Source organism: Zingiber officinale, chromosome 8B (genome assembly GCF_018446385.1).
Source record: "Zingiber officinale cultivar Zhangliang chromosome 8B, Zo_v1.1, whole genome shotgun sequence".
In the NCBI taxonomy this organism is placed as follows: Eukaryota; Viridiplantae; Streptophyta; class Magnoliopsida; order Zingiberales; family Zingiberaceae; genus Zingiber; species Zingiber officinale.
In genome coordinates, this window is record NC_056001.1 from 111,231,497 (window position 1) to 111,256,360 (window position 24,864).

A 24,864-nucleotide genomic window follows, 5' to 3' on the forward strand; every position below is an offset into this window, starting at 1 on the left:
ATTTGCTGGTTGACTAATGTACCAGTTAATTGGAAAATTCTTTTAATTGACTATTCTTCTAACTTGACCACTTTTAAGGTTGATGCGGTTAGAAATGTGAATAGAACAGGAGGAGGGAAGGAAGGAGACTCCTTTATGTATGGATTTAGTCCCACATTGGAAGTTTTAAGGCACTATAATTGATTTATATTGTTACATATGCATTGATGATGTTAATAAATGTATGGGGAGAGATTTTTTTTCACACGCCGAATGCTGGATCAGTCAAGGCAAAATTTGCCCAAGCAAATAAAACCCAACATTGAATGGTCATAACTCAGTCAATCTCGAATCACAACCGAAGATGGGGTGAATCTATTTCAAGGAAACTGCGTTGACTGACTTGGCGACTCTACTTTCGAACTCGACGATACAAAGTAGTCATTTTCTAGACAACCTAACATTGATTATCTGCTCAAGTCATCTCATTCTTGACTTGACAACTCTGACTCTCCTGACTCGGCTTTCGACTCTTGACTAGGCAACTCTGCTTCCCGACTTGGTGACTCCGACTCCCAACTCTACTTCCTGACTTGGCGACTCTGCTTCCCAACTCCAGACTAACGACTCTGCTTTTGGACTCGGCGATACAAAGTAGTCATTTTCTAGACAACCTAGCATTGATTATCTGCTCAAGTTATCTCAACAAATAAGTTAGAATTAATTTTGTGTAATTTCAATTTAGCTAAACTTCTCCACCATTTCCGGTAACAAATTGCCCAACCACCCCTAAGTATTGGTGCAGTCGTGCCTCGAGTGGTTGGATTTTACTTTGAATTTTGATTTTTGTGCAATGGGGTATGAGTTAGACCTTATATGTTGATTTGTTATGTGTGTTTAAATATGCAAGGACTTAAGTTATCGACTTAGTGGCTCGATGCCTATAGAGATCAAAGGGGTGAAACGTGCACGTGTGAGTATGAGGTTCCACATGTTTTCTTATCTCCCTTAACCATGAGTAAGTTATTTATCAGCATACTCTGGCATCATTGGACTATGTTTAGAAGTTTTGCCAATGTTGTATTCTTAATATACCATTTTCATTTGATGGACCCATGAAAAACATCTATCATAAGGATAAATAGAATTGGTGATGCCCTCTCAGGTAGTGCAATGGTAAAACACTTAAAGGAATAAATAAGAAGATCAAATCAAATCTCAATTAAGACAAATATTCTAAATATCAACCTCTAAGGTGAGCGTTTGGTTCATGGTTATTGTTGATAATCTTGATCATATATGTAAGATTATCAATAAATTGTTGAATAGATGTGAATGGAGAAGAGGTGGAAGAGGATAGAAGCTCTATTGTGAACAAGACTTTAGTCCCACATTGAGAGTTTTATGGCATGTTAGTTGGTTTATATTGATTCACATACATTGAGGATGTGAACAAATGCATGAGGAGAGGCTCTCTTTCACGTGTAAGTGCGCAGGGGGTGCAAATCCAGGGCCAGACTGATTGGGGCAAAATTTGCCCAAGTGGAACAACAAACTTTTGCTGCTGTGTAACTGATGCATTAAAGTCGAGATTAATGTAGAATCAAAACGGTCGAGTGATAATGAGTGAAACAGTGGACGTTTCACTGCTCAGCAAGTAATGGTCATTAATCAACCATTAACGCTACCGTTGATATGAGCTCTTATATAAGGAAATTGCGATCACAGACAGAAGACATAGAGCGACACAAGTAGAAGCTCTCCAGCTTCGTTACCTCATCCTTTGTCGTGCAACTCCTGCTCGGTAGAGTGCCCGTAATAGCATTCGGGTGCCACTCACTTTGCCGTGACCACTAGTGCTTGGTGGAATCACAGTCAACCGTTGTATCCTGGGAAACAGACGATCCGAGTAAACCTCGAAGCACTGCCGAAGGTGGGGCGAATCTGTTTCAAGGAAACTGCGTTAATCGCAGGCCTCGGTCAGCTTGCTCGGTCTGCTTGTCTCCTCGCCCGACCGGCCAGTTTGTTCGCTCGACCTATTTGCTCGCCCGGTCGACCATTCTATTTGCCCGACCTATCTGCTCGCCCGGAGGTGGGCCGAATCTGTTTCAAGGAAACTGCGTCAATCGCAGGCCTCAGTCAGCTTGCCCGGTCGGCTTGTCTCCTCGCCCAGTCGGCCAGTCTGTTCGCCCGACCTGTTTGCTCGCCCGGTCGACCATTCTATTCGCCGGACCTATCTGCTCGCCCGGTCAGCCAGTCTGTTCTCTCGACCTGTCTTCTCGCTCGGTCGGCCAGTCTGTTCTCCCGACCTATCTTCTCGCCTGGTCGGCAAGTCTGTTCGTCCGACCTGTCTGCTCACCCGGTCGGCCATTCTGTTCGCCCGACCTGTTTGCTCGTCCGCCCGGCCTGTCTGTTCGCCCAGCCTGCCTCTCACCAAGCATGTCTGCCCGCCCGGTTGGTCTTGCTACCCGGTCGGCCTTACTGCCTATTGTACTGCTCGGTCGGTCTCTCTGGTTGGACGGCTGTTCTATCCAATCGAACTCTGTGTTCTCGACTGCTCAGCTCGGCAACACATACCTGTTGCTCAGCAGATTTGCCCGCCAACGACTGAGTTTGATGTGCTGCTCTTCGGCATATAGTAAAAACCAGCCCCTGCTAGCAGCCTGAGATTATCCGCTCAGGTCATCTCTATTGTAAGTTGAATTTAAATTCTATGTAATTTTAAATTCAGTATCCAAAATCTCCGACAACATATTATTTGTCCAACATAAAAATCTTATTTGGTTTAGATAATAAGTGATTCTTGTGTAATGACGCATACCTGCAAACGAGGGATGTGACTCGGAATGTGATTCCCTTGGAGAAGTGAGATTTTCCTTGGTTAACAGGAATCCAGCCATGGTCGGTTGTTGAGCGTGGCAGGCCGTCGAGCACAAGCAGCAAGGGCACGCAACGACCGCTCATCCACTGTGAGCAGCGGTTGATCGTCGAGCGCAAGCAATGAGGGTGGTGTCAACTCAGCATCGCCACCGTTTCTTGGTGCGGAAGGCTCGCCTAGGGCCGGAGGTGACAAGCAGCTCACCTGCCGTCGAGCACGAGTAGTGGCGCAGTCGATCGTCGAGCGCAAGCAGCGAGGACGGTGTCGGCTCAGCGTCATCGCCATTCCTTCGTGCAGAAGGCTCACCAGGGTCGGAGGTGGCGAGCGACTCACCAGCCGCCGAGCACGAGCAACAGCACGACCGGTCGTCGAGCACGAGCGAGGGCGGTGTCGACTGAGGCAGCGGCGATGGGCATACGATCGTGTTCGTGAGGGATAAGAATGCTATTTTTTTTTAAGTTAAGTTTTTTTTAAAAAAAAAACTTTGGTCAATTAAATCAATAACTCTCTAGCTATAGTGAAATAAATTAAGTAATCTAATCTAAATCTAATAAAATTATCTTAAAAAATTTTAAAATAAAAAAAAAATCTAAAATAAGATATATATAATACACTAAAATTTTCAAACAAATAAATTTTTTATTACATTATTACCTAACAATTTTAAATTATTTTTATTCCATATAATTTTAATTATATAATTACCTAATAATTATTATACATAATCATCTAAACTAAACACATCTTAAGAACAAATATTGTGCTCGATAGATGAACTAGAGGAAGCCATGTATCTCCGAAATTAATCAAATAAAATTTAAACATCTGATTTTTTTTTTTTAAAAAATAACATTAGTAATGGACGTTTTCTCACCACAAACTCTTAGGTGGTGTTTAGTTTAGAAGAATGAGAACTCTTAGGTGGTGTTTGGTTTAGAAGAATGAGAGTGGTGAATGAGAATAACAATCATTGATTGTCATTGTTGATGTTTAGATTATAAGAATGGAAATACAAATAAGAGAATGAATCATTATAATTGGGTAATGACTCATTCCCATGTCTCTCCCCTTCAATGAGTCATTACTTTATTTTTAATAATCAAAATATTCCCTTATTCCAAAAATATCCTTGACCCAGACCTAAAATTTTACCCCTTAATATCAAATATTAAAATATATTTATTTAATTTTTCTTTCATATCACTTTCTCTCTCCTTGTTCTCTCTCATCATATTTCTCTCTCCTCATTTTATCACTCACTTTCTCTCTACTTAATCTCTCTCCTCACATTTTGTTTCCTCTTTTTTCTTATGACACGTTCTCTCTCCTTAATATCTTCCGTCACACTCTCTTCCTTCTTTTTTTCTCATTACATTTTCTCTCTTCTCAATCTCTCACATCACACACTCTTTTCTCTTTCTTCTCATCACACTTTCTCTCTCATTATGCTTTCTATCTCATCACACTTTCTCTCTCCTCAATCTCTCCCATCACACTCTCTCCTTTTTTCAAAAACACTTTCTCTCTCCTCAATCTCTCCAATCACATTTACTTTTCCTATTTTCTTTCATCACACTTTCTCTCTCATCATACTTTCTCTCTCCTCAATCTCTCCCATCACACTCTCTCTCCTCATTTTTTTTCTCATTACATTTTCTCTCTTCATCCTCTCTCATCATATTTTCTCTATCATCTTTTATCATCATGCTCTCTCCCATCACACTCTTTTTTCTTATTTTCTCTCATCGCACTTCTCTTTCTTCATTTTTCTCACCATACTTTCTCTCTCATCATACTTTCTCTCTCATCATATTTTTCTCTCACATTCAACTTTCTCTCACATCTATTTTTTTCTCTTATTTTCCTTTAAGAGTAAAAAAGAAATTTTAATTTATTCCGATAAAAATTATTCAATTAACCAAACATTACTTTTAAGGCTACGTTTGGTAAGGCGTAATATGCCTTGTAATGTAATCAGGATTACATTACAAGGCTGATTATTTTATTTGTTTTAACTTTAAACCTGTAATTAATGTAATCTCGATTACAAAAGGTAGTGAAGCTTTGTAATCTGGATTACAAAGCAAATACTATGTAATCCGATTACATTACGAGGTTACTGTTTAACCAAAATTTGAATGCCGAATATATCTCTAGTCAGCCGACCGCCCGTCGATTGTCGCCCGCCCATCGGTCGTCGCCCGCCCACCGACCGCCGCCGCCGCCGATCGTCGGTTGTCGCCGCAGCCTGTTGTCGTTGCCGGTCGTCGGTCGTCGCCGGTCGTCGCCCACCGTTGCCGTCGATCGTCGTCGCCGCCGGCCATCGTCGTCGCCGCCGGCCGCCGCCGTCGCCCGTCACTGCCGCTGCCGATCGTCGGCCGCCGCCGTCGGTCGCCGGTCGGCCGTCATCGGTCACCGGACGCAAGCTCCAACAGAGGTGCAGCGACCGTCGGTAGTAGTTGCAGGATATTTTTATCATTTTATATTAATATGAATTACATTCCTTATAAAAAATAATGAATACCAAACAAAAGAATATAATCACCCTTGTAATCAAATATTACATACATTATATTACCAAACATAGTAATGTAATCAAGATTACATTATATTACATTACAAATTTAATTACATTACAAGCTCGATTACATTACACCCAACTAAACTCGATTACATCACACCCAACTAAATGTAACCTAAGAGTGATATTCATGCTCATATCCATTCTCATTCCACAATACTATGATTCTCATTCTGATTCCTATTCCTAGGAAAGAACCAAACGCTCCCTTAATTTTTTAACCAAAACTCTCAATAGATATATGCACTAGCACTTGAAGGGTAAGTTTATAGAAACATGAAACATTTGTGTGAATACTTTCACCACTATAAGAATAAGTTCTTATTTGGCAAATTAACCAGATATGACCCATTAGGGTTTACTGATACCAAGAAAACAAATAGGAAATAAAACATTTTTTTAAAAAGTACGAAATTGACTTTTGTATAGTCTCAAGTTCTCGAAACGTATGTACAGCTTCATGAGGTTATTAATATTTCTCAAGAACACCTGGACGGTTCACATCGTAACGGAAATCACAAAATAGTAGCTTTCATTTGCAAAATAACATAAACAGGCAAATGCAATTCATCCATCATATACCAACCTGTCGCTGCACAACACATTCGAATAGAGAATGCATTCTGTAAATTATGGAGGCAGTAAGTTCACATCTACGGACATTCTGTCTTCGACTATTAAAGCTTTGGTTCCTCTTGATTGATTGAGAGGCTGTGCGAGTTTTCGCAACATAGATTGAGGTGGTCTTTGATCCGCTTCCGAGTTCCTCTCTGAGGAAGCTACATTGCCAGCGCTTCTATGGAAAGAATAGGAGAGAGGAATCCCAGGTTGATGTGAAAAGAGATGGCTTGGTCCATCATCACACTGCATCGCTGGAGTTGCGGCTCTCCCAGGTTTAGCTGACATTTTGAAACCAATTTTCCAACTTCTGTCAACAAAGGGTTGCAACTGGAGCAACCTGGTTACGAGGATTAGAACGTTTGAATATGAGGATTAGATTTGTACCTACTGGAACACACTGAGGCAACAGCGAAGTGCTAGCTAAATTTCTTGGCAGTTCTCCGGTACCTACTGTGTCGTCGGTCGGTAGCCTGCCTCTGGATAAAGACACCCTTGGTTCCTCCTTTGTGAAAACTGCAGCAGAGTGCATCACAGATGGTCTGCAAATGGAAAAGGAATAAAAAAAATGTTTCTTAAAAATGGAAAAGCAAGAGCCAAGGTATGAACCATCATCAAGTTGGTGAAGCCGTGTGATGAAAAATAGCCAAAGAGGATAGCCCATGATAATTGTTGAAAGTTACCAAAAGCTTATTTATGTTCATTTAATATATATAACAATCAAGTCTTATCCCACTAGGTGGGGTCGGCTGTTCATTTAATATATACAAGATTAATTAAATAAATAAACTTAAACCACTTAGTAAACTAAAAAAAACAGCACGAAACTCCCGCCAATACAGATCCCGAGGAAGAGTCTATTGTACGCAGTCTTACCTTGCTTTGCAAAAGGTTGTTTCTGAGACTCAAACCTGTAACTTCTAGGTCACACGGCAACAACTTTACCATTGCACCAACTTATTAAACTAAATAAACATATTTGAACAAACAAGGACATTCATCAACAAGAATCTGATCAAACTTGTAAATAGACAAACAAGCTCTCAAAACAATCAAACAAGTTTGTAATATCAAGCTCACTAACCAACCAATATGTTCAAACATGTAAAAAATTCAAACAAGTTCAAATTGAGAGATCGATAGCATCTAAATAAACCAAGCTCAAGCTTATAAAAAAGAAACCAAGTCAAGCTTGAACAATCATCTTAACGGTTTAGTTCATTTTACGCTCAACTTAGTTTAGCTCAATTACCTTATCAAACAAGTTTGAACAACGCAAAGGCTTGACTTGACTTGGCTCGTTCAGAGCCCTAACTACAATTCCTCAAGGCTAGCATATAGTAAAAACACAAGTTACCTGTCAAGCTAATTCAACTAGTTTACAAGAGTGGATTAAACCCACTAGGAGCTGAAACTCAGTCATGGTCTGAAACTCAGTCATGGTTGTAAATGCTTGAGATTTGAGAGGAAAAGGCTAGAGATGCAAAAGGTCCTCGAGTCTTTTTTATCTAACCGCATCAAAATCCGTCTAACAATATTCCAAGACATTAATATGCATATAGAACCTAAATGTTGAATAAGCAATTACCGGGGGAGAGAAGCATGTTTCCTCTCTAAAGGAGCTGCTGATCCATTTTTACCACTATTTTCCTCAAGGTAAGAGAACTGCTTTCTGAATTGATCAAGAACACTGCACAGACAAGATGATGGATAAAGTTTTGTAATATGCTTCAGAAAACTATAGATCTGGAAAAAATTAATTTAATACCTCGGATAAAGGAAATTTGAACTTTCAGTTCCACTAATATACTCTTTGAGAAGTTGTGGATGATACTCCAGTATTTCACGGAAAATAAGTTCCCTAATGTCTTCTTTTGATACTCTCCGTCTCTCAAACTCAAACTCCATCTTTGAAATTGGTTGAGATGAAGGCTCTCTTTCCAATTTAGACAGTCCTTTAAAATAAGGATCAGCTAGTGCCTGACAAATTTACACAGAATGCCAACTTATTAGGAGATTGTGATTTAGAATATTTAGTAAAAATAACTAACTTTTATGATCATAATTTCATATGGCACAAGGGAAATGACATTACATAAGCAAATGCTCGTTTGACAGAAAATTGACATCGTAAAACTAAACAAACCTCTTCCGCCGATGGCCTATCTTTAGGGTCAAATGCCAAAAGCTTCTCCAACAATTTAAGTGCCATAGGATCACCATTTGGAAATTTATGAGAAAAGGGAACTGGTTGTTTTCTCCTCATACTACTTAAATACTTCCTTGCCTTTTCGTTGCGCACCTGGAATCCACAAGAATTGTCATTGTAGAATTAGCATTAATACTAACAATTCTTGAACATGATTGCAGTACCCGAGAAATGGTATCTAAGGTGGGTGTTCCCAAAAGATCAGTCATCAAATCCAGCTGGTGAACCACATTTTTACCCGGAAAAAGAGGCTTTCCAATCAAGATCTCAGCAAAAATGCAACCAATGCTCCATATATCAATAGCAGGGGTATACTGCAATACACAAACATTGTCATTACATTTTCTAGATGATAAAAAAAAATACAAATGGAAGAAGTCATTGACCATAAGCACAATCAAGTACCTGAAAGCTAAGATATGTCAGACTACAGGAGAGTACAAATGCCCTTCCTGAACAAGAATTGTGTTTCTAATTACTGAAAAACATTTAACTCTAAATATGTAAGATAGTAACACTTGAAACAGTCATTGGTTGTCAATCCATTGTAAAATTAATAATTATAGGGATGAAAAGTACCTCATTTTTCAACAAATTTTCTGTACTATACACACATAAAGCTTGCTTTTTTTTCTTTACATATTAAATGAACAGAAATATAAACAAAATTATTATTACATTATTTAACCAATAATCCAACAAATATATGTTCCACATTCTAATTGAAAATGGAAACGATAAACCTGAACTTGCTATGCTAAATGTCAATAACTTTACATGATTAATATAATAACTTGCACAGGAAGTTAAATAGATTAGAAAAAAGCACTACCCTGTCAAACAAAAAGGGCAAAAAAAAAAAAACACACTACCTTAGAATAAAATGACCCACATAGTTCTGGAGCTCTATACCATCTGGTTGCAACATAATCCTACAATAGATGATTATGAGTGAAGATTATAATTACCAAGGGAAGATTTCAATTATCCATGTAGAGAGTACAAACTCTATGATTCATTCAGCAAATAATGTTATGTGAAAAGAGAGCAAGTTCTGAGAAAGAGCAATTGAATTCCAATGTTCATAATAATTGGCCTACCGTCCAGAATATAGTCGTTGGTGTATCATTGAATGCAACTCTTGCTAAACCAAAATCACATATTTTAAGCTTACAGTTCGCATTTGCCAGTATGTTCTTTGGTTTTAGATCTCGATGATAAACATTAGCTGCAATTACAAAAGCCTGGTGTTAGAAAGAACGCAAATATCTGGAATTGCAGAAAGCAGTATGTTCTTTGGTTTTAGATCTCGATGATAAACATTTGATGCAATTACAAAAGCCAAGTGCCAAAAAGAATGCAAATATCTGGGGTGTTCTAAAGATACATATGCACGTTATACTGTAGTAGCATTTTCAAAACAGAAAAAAATAAATGTAAGCAAAAGCTCAATAAATCAACAACAGCAACTAAATCTTTATCCTACTAAGTGAAGTCAGTTATATGTATCCTTTTATGTTATTGAGCTCAATCGCTTGTATCTTCATCTATATTTAAATGAATTTTATCTTATGTTTTCGTTGCTCACTAAATATTCTTTGGTCTTTCTTCCTTAATGTGTGTAACATCACCTAAATAGGACATTTATTGATTACCTAAATACATGCCCATACCAAATTAAACGCGTCTAACGGAGTTTCCTAAATAGGTACAACCCCAACTTTCTTTTTAATATTCTCATTTCTAATGATGTTTATACATATGCACCTTAACATTCTCATCTCAACAACTCATATACTTGATCATAACCCAACAATCAACTCTATATAACATAGCAAGTTTAGTAGTCATTTTGTAAAATTTCTCTTTAAATTTTAGAAGTACCTTACAATCATAGAATAGTTGACGCTTTCATATATTTCAACTATCTTATTTGTATCATACGAAAAACACCTCTATCAAGTCCTTCATCATTTTACAAAAATGATCCTAGATACTTAAAATTCTCAATCAGAATGATCATGTTGTAGCAATTCCACGCAGAAGGTAATGGATTCTTTGAATCTATGCTTATTTTCAACTCCCCGAAACATTTTGTCGCTTGCTACGCCCTTCCTCGTCTCTGGGTTCCTAGCTATCCACCATAAGTCATTCCTTGTTTGAACCAAGGTTTAAAATCTCGATATGTGCCAATGTTTCGATCTCAGACCGGAACGATACAATTTCGGTATCATGTCGTACAAATACAGTTTCGACATGATAACATAACATTCATTTGTCAAAACTTCTAAAATAAAGATTAGACATTCATATCAACAAATACGTGTTTCAGATGCTTCAGTAGATTAACACGCATGATTTCAAATCTCAAATTGATTCTAAGATAAAAAAAAAATATTATCTATAATAATTACATAAATTAACACAAAAATCATAATTTATATATATATATATATATATATATATATATATATATATTACAAATTATTTATTCATTAATTAATTTATATTATATGTAATATATAATTATAGTTTATAAATATTCTAAATAATATTATATATATTGAATTTAGAATTAAATTTATTTAAAAAAATTATATATATTTTTTATTTTTTTAACAATTATTTTTTTAGAATTATTTATAAAATTTTAAAATTATTTTAAACATTTTTATAAAATTTTAATCTATTTTAAATTTATAAAAATAATTTAAAGTTTGTTTTTAAAATTATTTTAAAAAATCTATTTTTTACTTTAATTTTTTTATAATTTTAATAACAATAAAAAATAAAAAATTATATATTATAATTATATTAATTAATTAACAATTTTTTATAATATATAATTATAATTTATATAATATTTAATTAGAAATTAGAAATTATATATATAGTAAAATGGTTTTATTTAAAAGTTTTAATAAACCCTATTGCAATTTTTTGCACGCCGCCGCCTCATCGCAGAGCCCTTGCCACTGCCACCACGCCGCCTCGCTGAGATAATCTTTCGCCGATGATTCCAAGCAAGTCTTTATCCCCAAATTGATTCCTTTTTTCTTCCTTCTTCCTTTTGTTGCGTGCACGTAACACACGCGATGACGCACGTAAAATTGTTGTGCGTGTTGTATCGGTGTCGGTCCCGTGTCAGAACGGTAAAAACCGTCGTTTCGGGCGGCACGGCTCGAGATTTCATTCACTGGTTTGAACCTCGACATTATACATACAATTATCTCAAAGCAAATGGTCTCGATTAGTATTGAGGTAGTGAAAAATTGGCGAAAAAAATCAATCAAAATTGTATGATTCACAATAAAGAATCAATGAAATTTTCTTCATCTAAAAAAGAAAATGACAAATCAATTCATTACAAAAAAGCAAATTTCTATACAATGTATTTATGGTTGAATCAAAACTCGTCATTTCATATCTTAACAATTGTCATACTACGTTAATACTCCTAAACTCAAATTCTATATATTCTGTATTTACTCTAGTAAACCTAAAAACTTTTACTTCTAATATTTCCTGCCAAAATTCAAGCTTAGTATTTACTTCTTCATGTGTTTTATCGACCAAAATAATACCATCTACAAACAAAATCCACCAAGATAATGTGCCTTAGATATGTCTAGTGAGTTCATCTATAACAAGTTTTAAAAAACATATGTATTTTGAATTTATCCATGATGTAACTATATTTTTATAGAAAACACTTTGATTAATTTGCCTGAAGTCTTCACTCTTACCATTATATTCGCATATATATCCTTAATTATTTCAATATACGCTACACTATCATAAGTCTTTTCTAAGTCAATAAATATCATATGTAAGTCTTAGTTCTTTTTATGATATTTTTCAATCAATTGTCTAAGATATATAACTTCTATCGTCGGTCTTCTAGCACGAGGCCAAATTGACTTTTGGTATAGTCTCCTGAATCTTTTTCTACCACCATTTTAAAAGTTTCATGGTATAGTCATTAACTTAATGCACTTGTATTTCGCATAATTTTATACATCTCTTTTGTTTTTATACATGAGACTAAAGTACTTACCCCCTCCATTATTAGTCATTTTCTTCATTTTCAATATGATTGAATAACTTCACAAGTCATTTAATACCCTACTTTCTTAGGCACTTCTATACGTCATTTTGGCAAGTTGGGAAATTCTCAACTCAACCCAACTCAAGGCGAATTGCAGGAATGGAAGAAGAGGCCAAAGACTAAAAAATAGATTACACCAAAACAAGATAAAAGCATTAGAGATGACTAAGCCACACCCACAACCCATTCAATTTTCTAATTTAGTTTTAAGTTTTAGGGAATTTGTTTTCCTCTAACTCACGGGCCAACCTAAGCCCGCAGCGGGCGACCCACGCGGGTCGCGGGCCAGACGGATCAGATCCGTCTTTAAATGGGTTGATAAAATTTAAATATAACCCGTTTAAATTATTTAACGGGGCAAAACAACTCAACGAGCCTAACCCAAATTGACAACTCTAAAAATATCATTGGATAGAATCATTTTTCTATTTTTCATCCCATTTAATGTTTGAAATTTGATTTCTTCAATAAAAATTTAAATTTTTATACTTCACTGGACTAAATTGGTTGCTTGAACATACATTAAAAACTAGATGAAAATGTCTCTTCCATTGCTCCTTATTCCTCATCCTGCACTAATACCCTATTGGATTCATCTTTAATGCATCTCATTTGGGTAAGATCCCTTGTTTTCCTCTCCTGTTTTAGTCATTCTATAAATGTTTTTTTCCCTTCTTTTATATCAAGCTATACAAGCATTCGAAAGCTTCAGTCTTGGCTTCACTCACTGCTTTCTTGACCTTTTTCTTGGCTATTTTATATTATTTTATTTTTTTCCGTTCTTACAAGTGTACAAGAACTTATAATCTATTCTTTTTTCCTTTAGTTTCTCCTACACTTCCTCATCCAAAGATTTTTTTATTTGGTGGTGTCCATGCTCGTGACTCCGAGAACGCTCTTGACCACTATTTTTAAACTTGATCTTTCTTATCCCATGTTGTAGATGAGCTACTTTAAGGAGTAAATATTACACTCAAATCTAAGCGGAAAATACTAGAAGTAAAAGATTTTAGGATTAGTAAAGTCAGAATATAAAAAATTTAAATTTAACAATATTAAACGTAATAAGGCAATTGTTAAGATAGGAAATAACAAATTGTCTATATCTGAGAGCTTCCAGTATTTACGATCATTTTTGTAAAAGGATGAAGGGATTGAAAGAGATGTCTTATATAAAATACAAGCAAGGCGGGATGATTAAATTAGAGGAGAACGTTTAATATTTTATTGTGATCGTAAAGTACCTCTAAAATTTTTTGGAAAGTTCTACGAAATGATGATTGTAGATGTTATATTATATGAAGTTGAATGTTGGAACTCAATCACACGAGCAGAAAATAAGAGTCGTAGAGATCAGGATGTTAAGGTGGATGTGAGGACAACGAGGATAAATAGGATAAACATAAGAATATTAGAGAGCAAGCCGGGAAAGACCAAAGAAGACTTGGTAAGTAACAATATAAAAAAGATAAAATTTATTTAAATATAAAGGATATAATAGGGGATAGAACTCAATGGCATAGAAGGATCCATATAATCAACCTCACCTAATGGGCAAGGCTTGGTTATTGTTTTTTGTGTTCCTACCCCTCTTCTTAAAAATACTTTGCTTCGCATCCTTTAACTTTCACTACTTGATCCTAGGAGCTATCCACATTTTCCTTATTAAGTTTGAGGCACATATCTGACAGTACTAACTTATGTTGGGCAGTTAAGTTTTACACAGGAATAACCTTACAAACTATAAATTTTTCTATCCCTCTTCCTGAACCATAAAAAAGTCAATTTATGACTTATTATTCTCACTTTCAAACATAATCAAGTCTTCTTCTCTCTTCTTGAAAACTATTAGTTATTATAAGTTCATATATTATCGTAAAATTGAATATAATTTTTCATTCTACATTTATTATTTTAAAATCATGATCCTCATGCACCTATCATGTTCCTTATTTCTTCCTCTTACATGGTCATTTAGATCTATTAAAATTAATTCATTTGTCAAAATTTTTTTTATTATCTCATATCAGTCTTAACAAAATTTATAATTGGTGTATTTATCTATCCTACTTAAAGCGCATATATATTAATGAATAGTTTCTTTTATTACCAAAATCTTAAGAGTTATAATTCTATCTCCCTTCCCAATGACTACTTTATCCCTTAACGAACTATCTAAAAAATACCTATGTCATTTCTATTTATTCTTTTGTATGTAGTATAATGATAAAGTTGTTGTCATACCACCTACCATCCACACATTCAAGTCTTGAAAATAGCCTGTTTAAAGCAGAGTAAGGTTGGAGCCGTATTGGTGGGAGCTTCATGCATCAGGCTACCCGCATGTAATATAACTTAAAACATAAATTCTCTTCATCTTTGTCTTAAAGTATTAATTATTCTCCTAATCATTAAATCTACTCCCTCCATTGTTTTGCCAATAAGCATTCCTACTTTCTATATTTTAAATCTAAGATAATTGGTAATCGTGTAATATTTATTCTAAGAAAAAAAAAGGTAGCCCGGTGCACGAAGCTCCCGCTATGCGGAGTCCCGGGGAAGGATCCATTGTGCGCAGCCTTACCTTGCTTTTTGCAAAAGGTTATTTCCAGGATTCGAACCCGTGAAGGTCACAAAGCAACAACTTTACCGTTGCGCCAAAGTTCCCCTTTTAATATTTATTCTAAGAATTGTTGCATATTTAACATCACTTAAGTTCTCAAAAAGATGTAGAGGTCTTTGTCGAGATGTTGTAGTCGCACTCTGCAACGCATTCCTTCTAGGAAATAACCTAGTATTAGCGTAATAGTTTGGTAGATTCATACATAAAATTTGTTTATTTTACATTGGCTGACAACCTAACGTAACCCTTCTTTATCCGGACTTGGAATCGACCATGTGAAAGTTTATTCGCCATGGATGGAGTTAATATAAACAAATTGCTAAACATAAAATGGAAAAGATTCTTGATGCAATTGTGTCCAAAATTGGCAGGTCTAACATTGGATTTTAATGTTTGAACAAAGGGTTTAAGTTGTTAGATCTTTCATATATATTTGATGTGTGTTAAATTTAAATGTTTGGACAAAGAATTTAAATTATGTCTTTCATATATATTTGATATATATGTTAAATCGTACATGAACTTGGTAGGACATACATAAAGCTTGCAGAGCTCATGACTCAAGGTTAAGTGTGGATGATGACTCGGACAAGACAACATGCTCAATGTCTTAAAGGCCTGATGGAGTTCAGAGAATATTTGAGGAAAATGTTTAAGTTAGAAACATTATTCCTCTCTAGTGGAAGTTTCAAAGATTCCTACCTAAGGGAGAGCTTAGGAGTGGGAGCCTAAGTTTAGGTCTTATTTTATTTATTAATATTTCTAACTTAAATGAATTGTTAAACATAAAAAGGAGAAATCTTACCCTAAGTTGTGGGGTTTAACCTTGGATAAAGGGTTGAGTTAGGTCTTTCATATATATTTGATGTGTGTTAAATTGTGTACAAACTTGGCAGGACACTAATGGAGGTTACAGAGCTCGTGTCTCGACGAGGTCAAGTGTGGATGATGGCTTAGTGTAGGCAAGGAAACACGCTCAATGGCTTGGAGATGGAGTTAGGAGAAGATTGCATGGAGTATATGAGGGACTGCAAAACGAGAAGTATTAAGGTGGTGTTGGAGCATCTCATAGAGTTTGACTTAGCATAACCAAGTAAGTTGACTTGATAGCTCAAGGTCCCTTGGATATCAGAGAAAGATGTTATGGGACATTCTAAGGACTACAAGACAATGAGCATTAAAGTGCAACATTGAAGGTAGCTGAAAAAAAATCAAGATATATAGGTGAAGTGTGAAAGATGAAACATAGAACGAATTTGGGTTCAGTACATTTGAGAGACGCATAACTTAGTGGGCGATGATAAAAGATAGGCTCTTATGTAAGATACAAAAGTTTGAGAGACTTGTATCCTTAAAAGAGGGTAGGTCTCAATTTTAGGCAAAGACTCGATCATTAAAATGATCATAATACTGGTGAGTTTAGTAGCTCACGTGCAAAATATTTCTTTCTAAAGCTTAGTTGAGTAAGCAGTCAATTCGATTAATTGAGTATTGTCAACCGATGTTGAAATCCAGTTAACTCAACTGATAAGTTGAATCAACTAAGGAATTAACTCAGGATTGGTGGCTTGTAAATAGAATATTTTTGTTTAGAGCCTAGTTGATTGAACAGTCAACTAATTGAGGTGGTCAACTAATGTTGGATTTCAATCAACTGACGCTATAGTGAGAAAGCCAAAAGGAGTCATTACTAGCGCACTAGCACTACAACGATCAGATGAGCCAAGGGTTATAGTGGATAAGTCGAGTGACTTTATGGTGGATTTCATTTGACTGATATAGTCCTTGGCCAAATGCAGGCTAATGCGATCACAAAAACCAATCAATTGAGGATCTTGACGAAATAGCAAAACAATAAATTAGCTAAAGAAAATATACAGCTATAAAAAAAAGAACAAGAGGAGTGTTTGAAGGTTAGCAAAAATACTTATTCTTTATTCACTTGAGCTCTCTCTATTGTATTTGTAGCTTTTTGAGAGTGACTCACCAATGAGTTATAGGTCATGGAGTAGGAATGAGGATTCCATACCATATTACATCACCTGGTTAATGTTGGTATGCATTGAATTACTTGATGTTTTTACTTTAACCGCTAATTATGTTTATATGATCTTGATAAAGCATTAGCAAGAGTATAAATTTTGTATTTGCAAGTCAATTGCTATTGATCCCCTAGTTGATTCCTTAACTGTCCCAACAAAGTTTAAACATCAATTTTGAAGATGTTTGTATAGACACTACATGGTTTGCTTATTTGTAAGTAAAACAAATTCAACGTTGTTAGCAATTTATTATTCAACAATTGCTTATCCCATAAACGATTCCTAAGACACCCCTTTGTTGTATCCTTCCATGCATAGTAGGTCATTTTAATTTGACAAATTACTACTAATGCATGCCTCCCTAGCTATCAACAGATGAGGGATCCAAAAAGCATACCCATTAGCAATTCAATTAGTGGTTCCCTAAGAAAGTCATTTATACGTCTCCTACACGAGGTAATTTTTGTTAATGATTGCTAGGTGAACTAAAGAAACTATTTTTCCCAAAGAAAAGAAGGGACTATCTTTGAATTTCTTCCCTCCTTCCTTAGGCTCACACAGGAAAGACAATCTACTTTGTCTTCTTCCTTGCCATCAAGGTAAGATAGTAAAAAGTGCAAGTACCTCTCAAAGTTCATAAGAGCATCTCCAATAGGAGATATTTGGAGGGGATATTTCTCTAAATATCCCCCCTCTCAAATATCCCCTATTGGAGGGAATATTTGTTGGGTGATTAGAAATCACCGGGCACAAGTTTGTGCCCAGTCATCTCCCTTTTGTGGGGCCCACCAAAAGGTGGGCTACCATATTTTTTATTTTATTTATTTATTTATTTTTAATTAATGTTTTTGGACGTTTTAAATATTTTCTTAAAATTAAATGTAAATTAATAAAATGGTTATGGGACCTATAAATATTTAGTTGGTGAGATAATTTGATTGTGGAATTGGAGATATTTAAGAGTAGATATTTGATGGGTGAGACCCGTAGATATTTAATTGGTGAGATATTTCATTGTGAGATTTAGGATATTTGAATAGTAATATGGAAACGGGGACTACAAATACTCCGCTGTGGATGCTCTAAGAGGGGAGAAATTCAAGATATAGGTTCCAACTTCCAGCAACCAAGGTCAAGTAGTTAAAAAAAAAGTATATTTCAAGGGAAGAAATCAATAGATAATCTTTTCTCTGTACTCCTCATCAATGGGGAACAAACAAGAGGGAAACAATCTAATTAATGCCTTCATCACCTTCAAATTTGAACAATTAATACTAAAATGTACCACACTTGTAAGGAGGGATTACGTGGACTACCTTTTCATAAGAAAATTAGTTAGTGACTCCATAAAAAATCATTTATAAATTCCTTCCGGGCTTCTAACCAAGGAGTACTACTAACCTTCTAGAGACATCAGTCAATCAACCCAACTAAGTGGCTCGGCGCTTGTCTTTACTGCTAATAGTGTGCCATAATTCAATAGTAGTTTGGATTCCCCAAAAGTCTACTTCTTTGTACTAACTCATCCCTAGAATGATTGCCCCCTTCAATTCTAAAAAATATAATAATTATTTTGAACTATATTTAATATTAAAAGTTCTAAAGAATTCCCCAAAACCATATACATGGGCATATATGTCCATATAACCTACTTAAGTAATGGAGTGGTAGTCTCATAGTGTCACTTGCATGCATTTTTACATTGATTCATATTGATGAATAGACATCCCAAAGAGTATCATGATGTAGCAAGCGAGTCCATTTCAACTAAAAAAAGTAGCTTTAGAAGGGAAACTAGGGTGAGAATACAACTAATCTGCAGCTTTAGAAAGGAAATTATGCTTCAATATTGCATCAGATACCCTAGATGATCTGAAAAGTACAATCAATATCCATGAGTCTAATAGTTCACTGATAGCTCATGAAATGTGATAAAAAAAACTTTGGGTTTGCAACTTTTTGGTCCAAGACATCAACATTTAATTTTATTTTAAAAAAAATTAAAAACAACAACAACAACAAAATAGCAAAGAAAACCATAACCCCACTCGTTTCTCCTCCATCCTTGCCTCTCAACCTTTTTCACTCATGGTGGTGTAGCTCACCAAAGCATCACGTGTCTTCAAGAGGAAGAATGGAGAGGGGGCTACTATTAGTAGAAGAGAAAATGGAAGAGAAGAGGTAAAAGGGAAAGAGGTAGAAGAGGGTAAGAAAGTAGTCAAGCAAAGAACAAAATCGAAAGGAGCAAGAGAGACATAAGTAAAAAAAGAATGAGACTGATCTGCAAGGATGAAGATGGGCAAAACATAGAGAATGAAGAACGAGAGAGTAAGGGAAAAGGCAAGGCAAGGGAAAGCAGTAGAGGAAAAAGGCACCACTTTGGCTTTAAGGTAGAGAACAATTAGGCCCAAATCTGGTGCTCAAGCAACGGGTGCTGATGTGGGTCAAGAAGCATGAGAGGTTTAGATGAAGGGAGTAGGAATTTGGTTTTCTTTTTCAAAAAAAAAAATGAAATGAAATTAAGTATTGATGATATCGAAGAACATATTACAAAGTAACTCATGGCTGCAGCACATTCAAGGGTGATGAGCATCTCAGACTTTCAATAGATCCAATGATTTGACGGTTCAAACCGATTCAATGATTCAAAAAATATCACCCCTTAATTTTAACCTTCAAAAGCGGTTGCATTTTACAGTTTGGAACTGTTAGTTCGGTTCACAATTCGCTACTATTCAAGATTATTATTTATATTTTTTAAAATATATATATTTGAAAATTTATAAATATGAAAAAAATTAGCTCGGTGCATAAAACTCCCACCAATATGGAGTCATAGAGAAGGGTCAAATCACATTGGGTCTATTGTACGTGATCTTACCTTGCATTGTAAAAAGTTATTTCCGTGACTCAAACACATATCTACAAGGTCACACGACAATAATTTTACTATTGCTCCAAGACTCCCCTTTAAAAATTTATAAATGTCAAAAAAAAAAAATAACTTATTTAACTTGCCTACATATCCCCTTAAGAATTAAGGGAATTAAAGTCCACGGAGTTCGTCAATACCTATAAAAAAAAATTGTGCGCTCAATGATAGTCTTCTGTATACATATAATTTTATTGTTGAATAAATTATATTCCTTGGCAAATTATCATTGAACATATCATAAAAGTTAAATTGTCACTATAAACTCAAATAAGTTAGGTGTTGAATGAATAAAAAAATAAAATAAGGTCAATAAGTAACCTATTAAGAGAGTTAAATGGAATTAACAAATTTAATGAGTTAAAGGTGAAATAATCCCATAATAAAAATTCAAGGCAAATAGGTTGAAAATTGGCTGCCATAAATGTTCAAATAGTCCCGCATTAGAAAATTTAAAGTAAATAGGTTGTTTATATTGAATCACACCATTAAAACTATTAAAATGCTATGAATGTTATTAAATGAGAGGTTCTCATTGAAAAAAACTAAATTGGTTAAAAAATAAGGGTTTTAAAAAAAAAAACTTGTAACCCAGCTATAAATCGGCATTTTGAATTGGTTGCTCAAGCCGCTAGTTCAATGGTTCAAACCCATTGAAGTGGGTCAATAGATAACCTACCAGACTGTTGACCTGGTTACAGTTCTGGGTAGAGTCCGACCCATGGATACTTTCAGAGGTATTGGGAGGAACTTTTCAAGGTTAAGTACACTAACTCTTAGTTTAATACACAATGCTCCTTAATAATACACTGCCAGTATATAAATTTTATTAACTAGTAGACAAAGTGACGTGAAGAAGTATATTTCTTGATATAGAATCAATGTAGAGATACAAATATTTTATAATTTACTAGAAACAGAATAAATCAGACTTATAAAATATATGAACATGACCTCCCATAAGGAATCTGTTTAGAGATGGCAATTTTTCCCACGGTTTCAGGCAGTGTTTGAAGTGTCGAGCCGTGCCGCCCGAGACCGTCGGAATTTACCGTTCCGGTGCGGAAGCAAAACCGGCACCGCAACCGAATAAATTTCGCGTGCGTCATCTGTGTGCGGTCGACAATCGCAGGACACTTCCGCGCAGCCGGAAGCGCCGCCGAAAGTGTCTTGCGACGCTTCCGGCATGGCTGGAAGCGTCGTGGGATGCCTTCGCTGGCACCAGAAACATCGTTTAGTCGCACGATGCCTCCGCAAGTGCCGAAGTGTTACAGACGCCTCTGCCAGCACGGGAAGCGTCGCGTGACGGCTACGCCGGCTCCGGAAGCGTCGTGCGATGCCTACGCCTGCTCCGGAAGCATCACACGATGCCTACGCCGACACCAAAAGCATCGCCGCCTTGCCCTGGTCGCGCGATGACCGACTGTTACTCAAAAGGAAAAACATATTTAATTAATTTAAACAATTCCCAACTAAGATGTGATATTTCAAATAGGCTTTCATAAATTCTAATTAAATTATCCCTATAAAAATATATTTACAATTTTAAAAAAATATTAATTGATATTATAAAAATTCTCTTTTTACTATTTTAAATTTTATTTAAAATTCTAAAAAAATCTAAAAAATTTATATTTATATTTTGATAATTTTTAAGTACTATCTTGTATTTGTTTACTATTAAATTGATATTTTGATATTTTTTTACTATTTTAAAAATATATTATTTAAACTAATAATTAATTAAAAACAATTCATTTATATAATTATGATGCATCAATTTTAATTTGAGTATTAATACATCTTTAAAGAAAACTATATTTAACTATTTTTCCAAACCATATTAAGTTGTTCAGATAACTTATATAAAATCGATATATAACTTATTTTTAAATTATACACAATAAACATATTTATCTAATAGTTACTATAAATAAATAAAAAAATACTGAAACTTTATCGACACAACACGAAACGATACTGAAACTGTATTGTTCCAGTCTAGGACTGAAATCTCACCATAGGTCGAGATTTTAAACCTTGGGTTCGGGGCCCCATGGGGAAAACCCAAAACGAGGGCGAGTTCGGCGAATTTTTTCGGGTTCGAGTTTGGGGAATTTTTTCGGGTTCAGGTTCAGGTTGAGGCGGGTATGGGGATGCTATCCCCATCCCCGAACCCGCCCCGATACGACATGATGGGGTACGGGGATGAGCATGGGGAAGAGGATTCCCCGATATCCTTTTATATCTATTCTCAGGGATGGGAAGCGGGGATGGGGATAGCAAATCCGCCCCCGCCCTTCTCCATTGCCATCCCTAATCTGTAGAAGCATGATCCTAGCCAATTATTTTATCTAGCAAACCTCTTTAGAAGAACCTATTGGCATTACATGATTTTTTCCCCCTAGAAATAAGCAAAGGGTACCAGAAAACAATTTAGAAAAAACCATGAACACTTGTTTACCACAAAAACATGAATGAACAGAAAAATAAAATTAGGATATGACATATTAAACAAGAGTGTTCACCTGTGTGGATATATTTTAATGCGCGAAGAAGTTGATAAAGAAAAAATTGATAGTGCTCTCTGGTTAAGTCATCATTAGCTTTTATAACTTGATGAAGATCCGACTCCATTAGTTCAAAGACAACATATATGTCTTTGAAGCTCTTTCTAGATGGAGGCAACATGATGTGTTTGATCTCAACAATGTCAGGATGACTTAGAAGCCTAAGAAGCTTAATTTCTCGAAGTATCCTAGCAGCATCAGAAATGTGCTCAAAAATATCATGTATCTTCTTGATAGCCACCTTTTCCCCAGTATGTGTGTCGATGGCAGAACATACCAGTCCATAACTGCCTTTACCTATGACTTCCTTAACCTTGTACCGACTGATATCTCCATATTCTCGGAAGAATTCCATATCTGTTGCATTCTATAGAATGAGGGATTAAAATAAAGTTATGACATTGTAAACAATATTTGAGCTCCAAAATTCCTGAAGAGATTTCAACTTATTACAACCTTAATTGAAATTAAAAAACTATTGAACAGTTAAATATCAGTAGTTATTAAATACAACTATTTATACTAGTTAAGCACTATCAAACCTGATCTAATTGCGTAGATGAATAATAGCTTCATAAGACACGACAGAGAAGAGAATGTAACATCACCATATCACATATAAGTCCAGTATAAATTTTCCAAACATCTAACATAAACGTCCAAACATGACAAAACTACAGGACGTTTGAGTAGTACTTAAATGATTAAGCAGAGAAATCAGATATATTTACAACGACAAGGAAGGATCAAATGTTTAAAAAAAGTTTTTTTTTTACCAATTGAATTAAACAACGGATATGAATGATGAAGCAAAGTATGGCAAATATGGCAAAGGCGCAAAACAAAAAATCATTGTCCAAGGAACAAGACACACAAATAAAATAGATAGAGTCACTATCTGAGTTACCGAAAATCCTGCAGAATAATGAAAATACTGGCTGAACGAAAGAGAGAGGAAGAGAAGACTCGAGACGTAATTTCGTACCTTTTTACGCTGATCTTGCTGCATCTTTTACGACTTAGTTCCTTCTAGTGCTCGAATTTCTTCTCCACCACGAGATCCTTCACTTTCCCTTCCCCAGAAACTGGGCAAACTTAATAACTTCCTTCAATTCCAACTCCGGAAAGGAGAAAAGAACCAACTCGAATCAATTGAGTAAAGCGAGAACGCGAATCAAGTTCAACCGCATTTACCCCAGCGGCACCTGCTCCGAATCACTAGCCTGCAATCCCTACGCGCCCATCTCCACTCCCCAACCAAATCCCTCATGCACCCCACTTCCTCCTTCACGGAACCCTCCTCAACCGTGCCCACACGCCTCAATTCTTCTAAAACCTAGACGACCAGCAGGAACAGGCGACAGAAAGACAAGTCCTCGCGCTCCGGCTCGGCATCGCTTAGGCCCTTGGCGACGGTCCCGATCCCAGCGCCACCGAATCAGGCCTCCCGATCAGATAGATCCCCAGGAAGAGATGGGACGACAAGGAGGCGGCGTAGGGTAAAGCAAAGCAAGGAGAGGACACCGGGTTTCTTTATCCACTTTCCTTCCCCCTTCCTCTCCGATGCGCACTATTTTAACCGATCGGATCGCGCTGTGCCAAAAGTAGAGATAGCATGACAATCCTTCATCTACCCCAATGGCAATTACCCAGAAACCACCTTTCATGTATTGGACAATTGAGGTTTGTTGTTTCGGGTAGAGTCGTTAATTCTTGGTTATTGTAAAAGGCAAGTTCTATTAAAATAATATTTGTGTTTAGAATTTAATATTTTACTTGCCCTATGCGCCATTTAACCATTTTAGGTAGAGTTTGGTATCGTATATTTTTCAAAAAGTTTTTAATCTAGTAGGATTTATAATATCTTTGTTTCAAAAGGAATTATTTATCTCACCTTTATTTCTCTCCTAATAAATTCAATCTTATCCTATCATGCTAAACGGAAGTAATCGAAAATTATATCACTAAATTTATATTATCTTACTGCCATAAAAACAGGTAATTCCTCTTTTAAAATGTTTTATATTTTGTTTATTCCACTTTAAAATAATTTTGCTATTAGACTACATGTTTATTATAATGAGATAGGGATTAATTTATAATTTCTTAAAAAAAAAACTCCTCTCATTCTTAGTCATTTTACGGTTGACTATAAGTTAACTCTGTTATTTCTCATTTTACATAATTTCATGACAGACTATGAGAAGCATTTGAAATGAGTTTAATTATTTTTTTTTACCATCTTTAACTTATAAAATAATATAATTTTAATTAAACTTTCCTAAAATAGTGCAGTTTTGAAAATTTATTCACTCCCCATGGAA

General features: G+C 35.6%; 1 protein-coding gene across 7 annotated transcripts; it reads right to left on the reverse strand.

The window, feature by feature from the left end:
• Nucleotides 1-5,874: 5,874 nt before the first annotated feature.
• LOC122016862 (mitogen-activated protein kinase 10-like) lies at nt 5,875-24,120 on the reverse strand. Of its 7 annotated transcripts, none has more exons than XM_042574287.1 (10): nt 23,526-24,120; nt 22,499-22,897; nt 9,366-9,493; nt 9,138-9,197; nt 8,430-8,579; nt 8,203-8,358; nt 7,825-8,036; nt 7,645-7,746; nt 6,444-6,598; nt 5,875-6,337 (listed from the first exon to the last, which is right to left on the reverse strand). In XM_042574287.1, exons 2-10 carry the CDS (start codon nt 22,893-22,895, stop codon nt 6,069-6,071), a joined length of 1,629 nt encoding a protein of 542 aa, XP_042430221.1. In that variant the 5' UTR covers nt 22,896-22,897; nt 23,526-24,120; the 3' UTR covers nt 5,875-6,068. The 7 variants fall into 7 exon arrangements, with proteins under 7 accessions (XP_042430221.1, XP_042430220.1, XP_042430222.1 ...); XM_042574286.1 differs by having other exon boundaries at nt 22,499-22,907; XM_042574291.1 differs by having other exon boundaries at nt 5,983-6,337; nt 6,448-6,598; nt 22,499-22,907.
• Between the last annotated feature and the right edge of the window lie 744 nt (nt 24,121-24,864).

Excerpts from the sequence above, each read along its gene's own strand:
- LOC122016862 (XM_042574286.1), bottom strand. The coding sequence starts at position 23,549 with ATGCAGCAAGATCAGCGTAAAAAG. Across the intron at positions 8,580-9,137 it reads GTGGGTCATTTTATTCTAAG|TATACCCCTGCTATTGATAT; the intron begins GTAGTGTGTTTT and ends TGTGTATTGCAG. Across the intron at positions 7,747-7,824 it reads TCAAATTTCCTTTATCCGAG|TGTTCTTGATCAATTCAGAA; the intron begins GTATTAAATTAA and ends TTGTCTGTGCAG.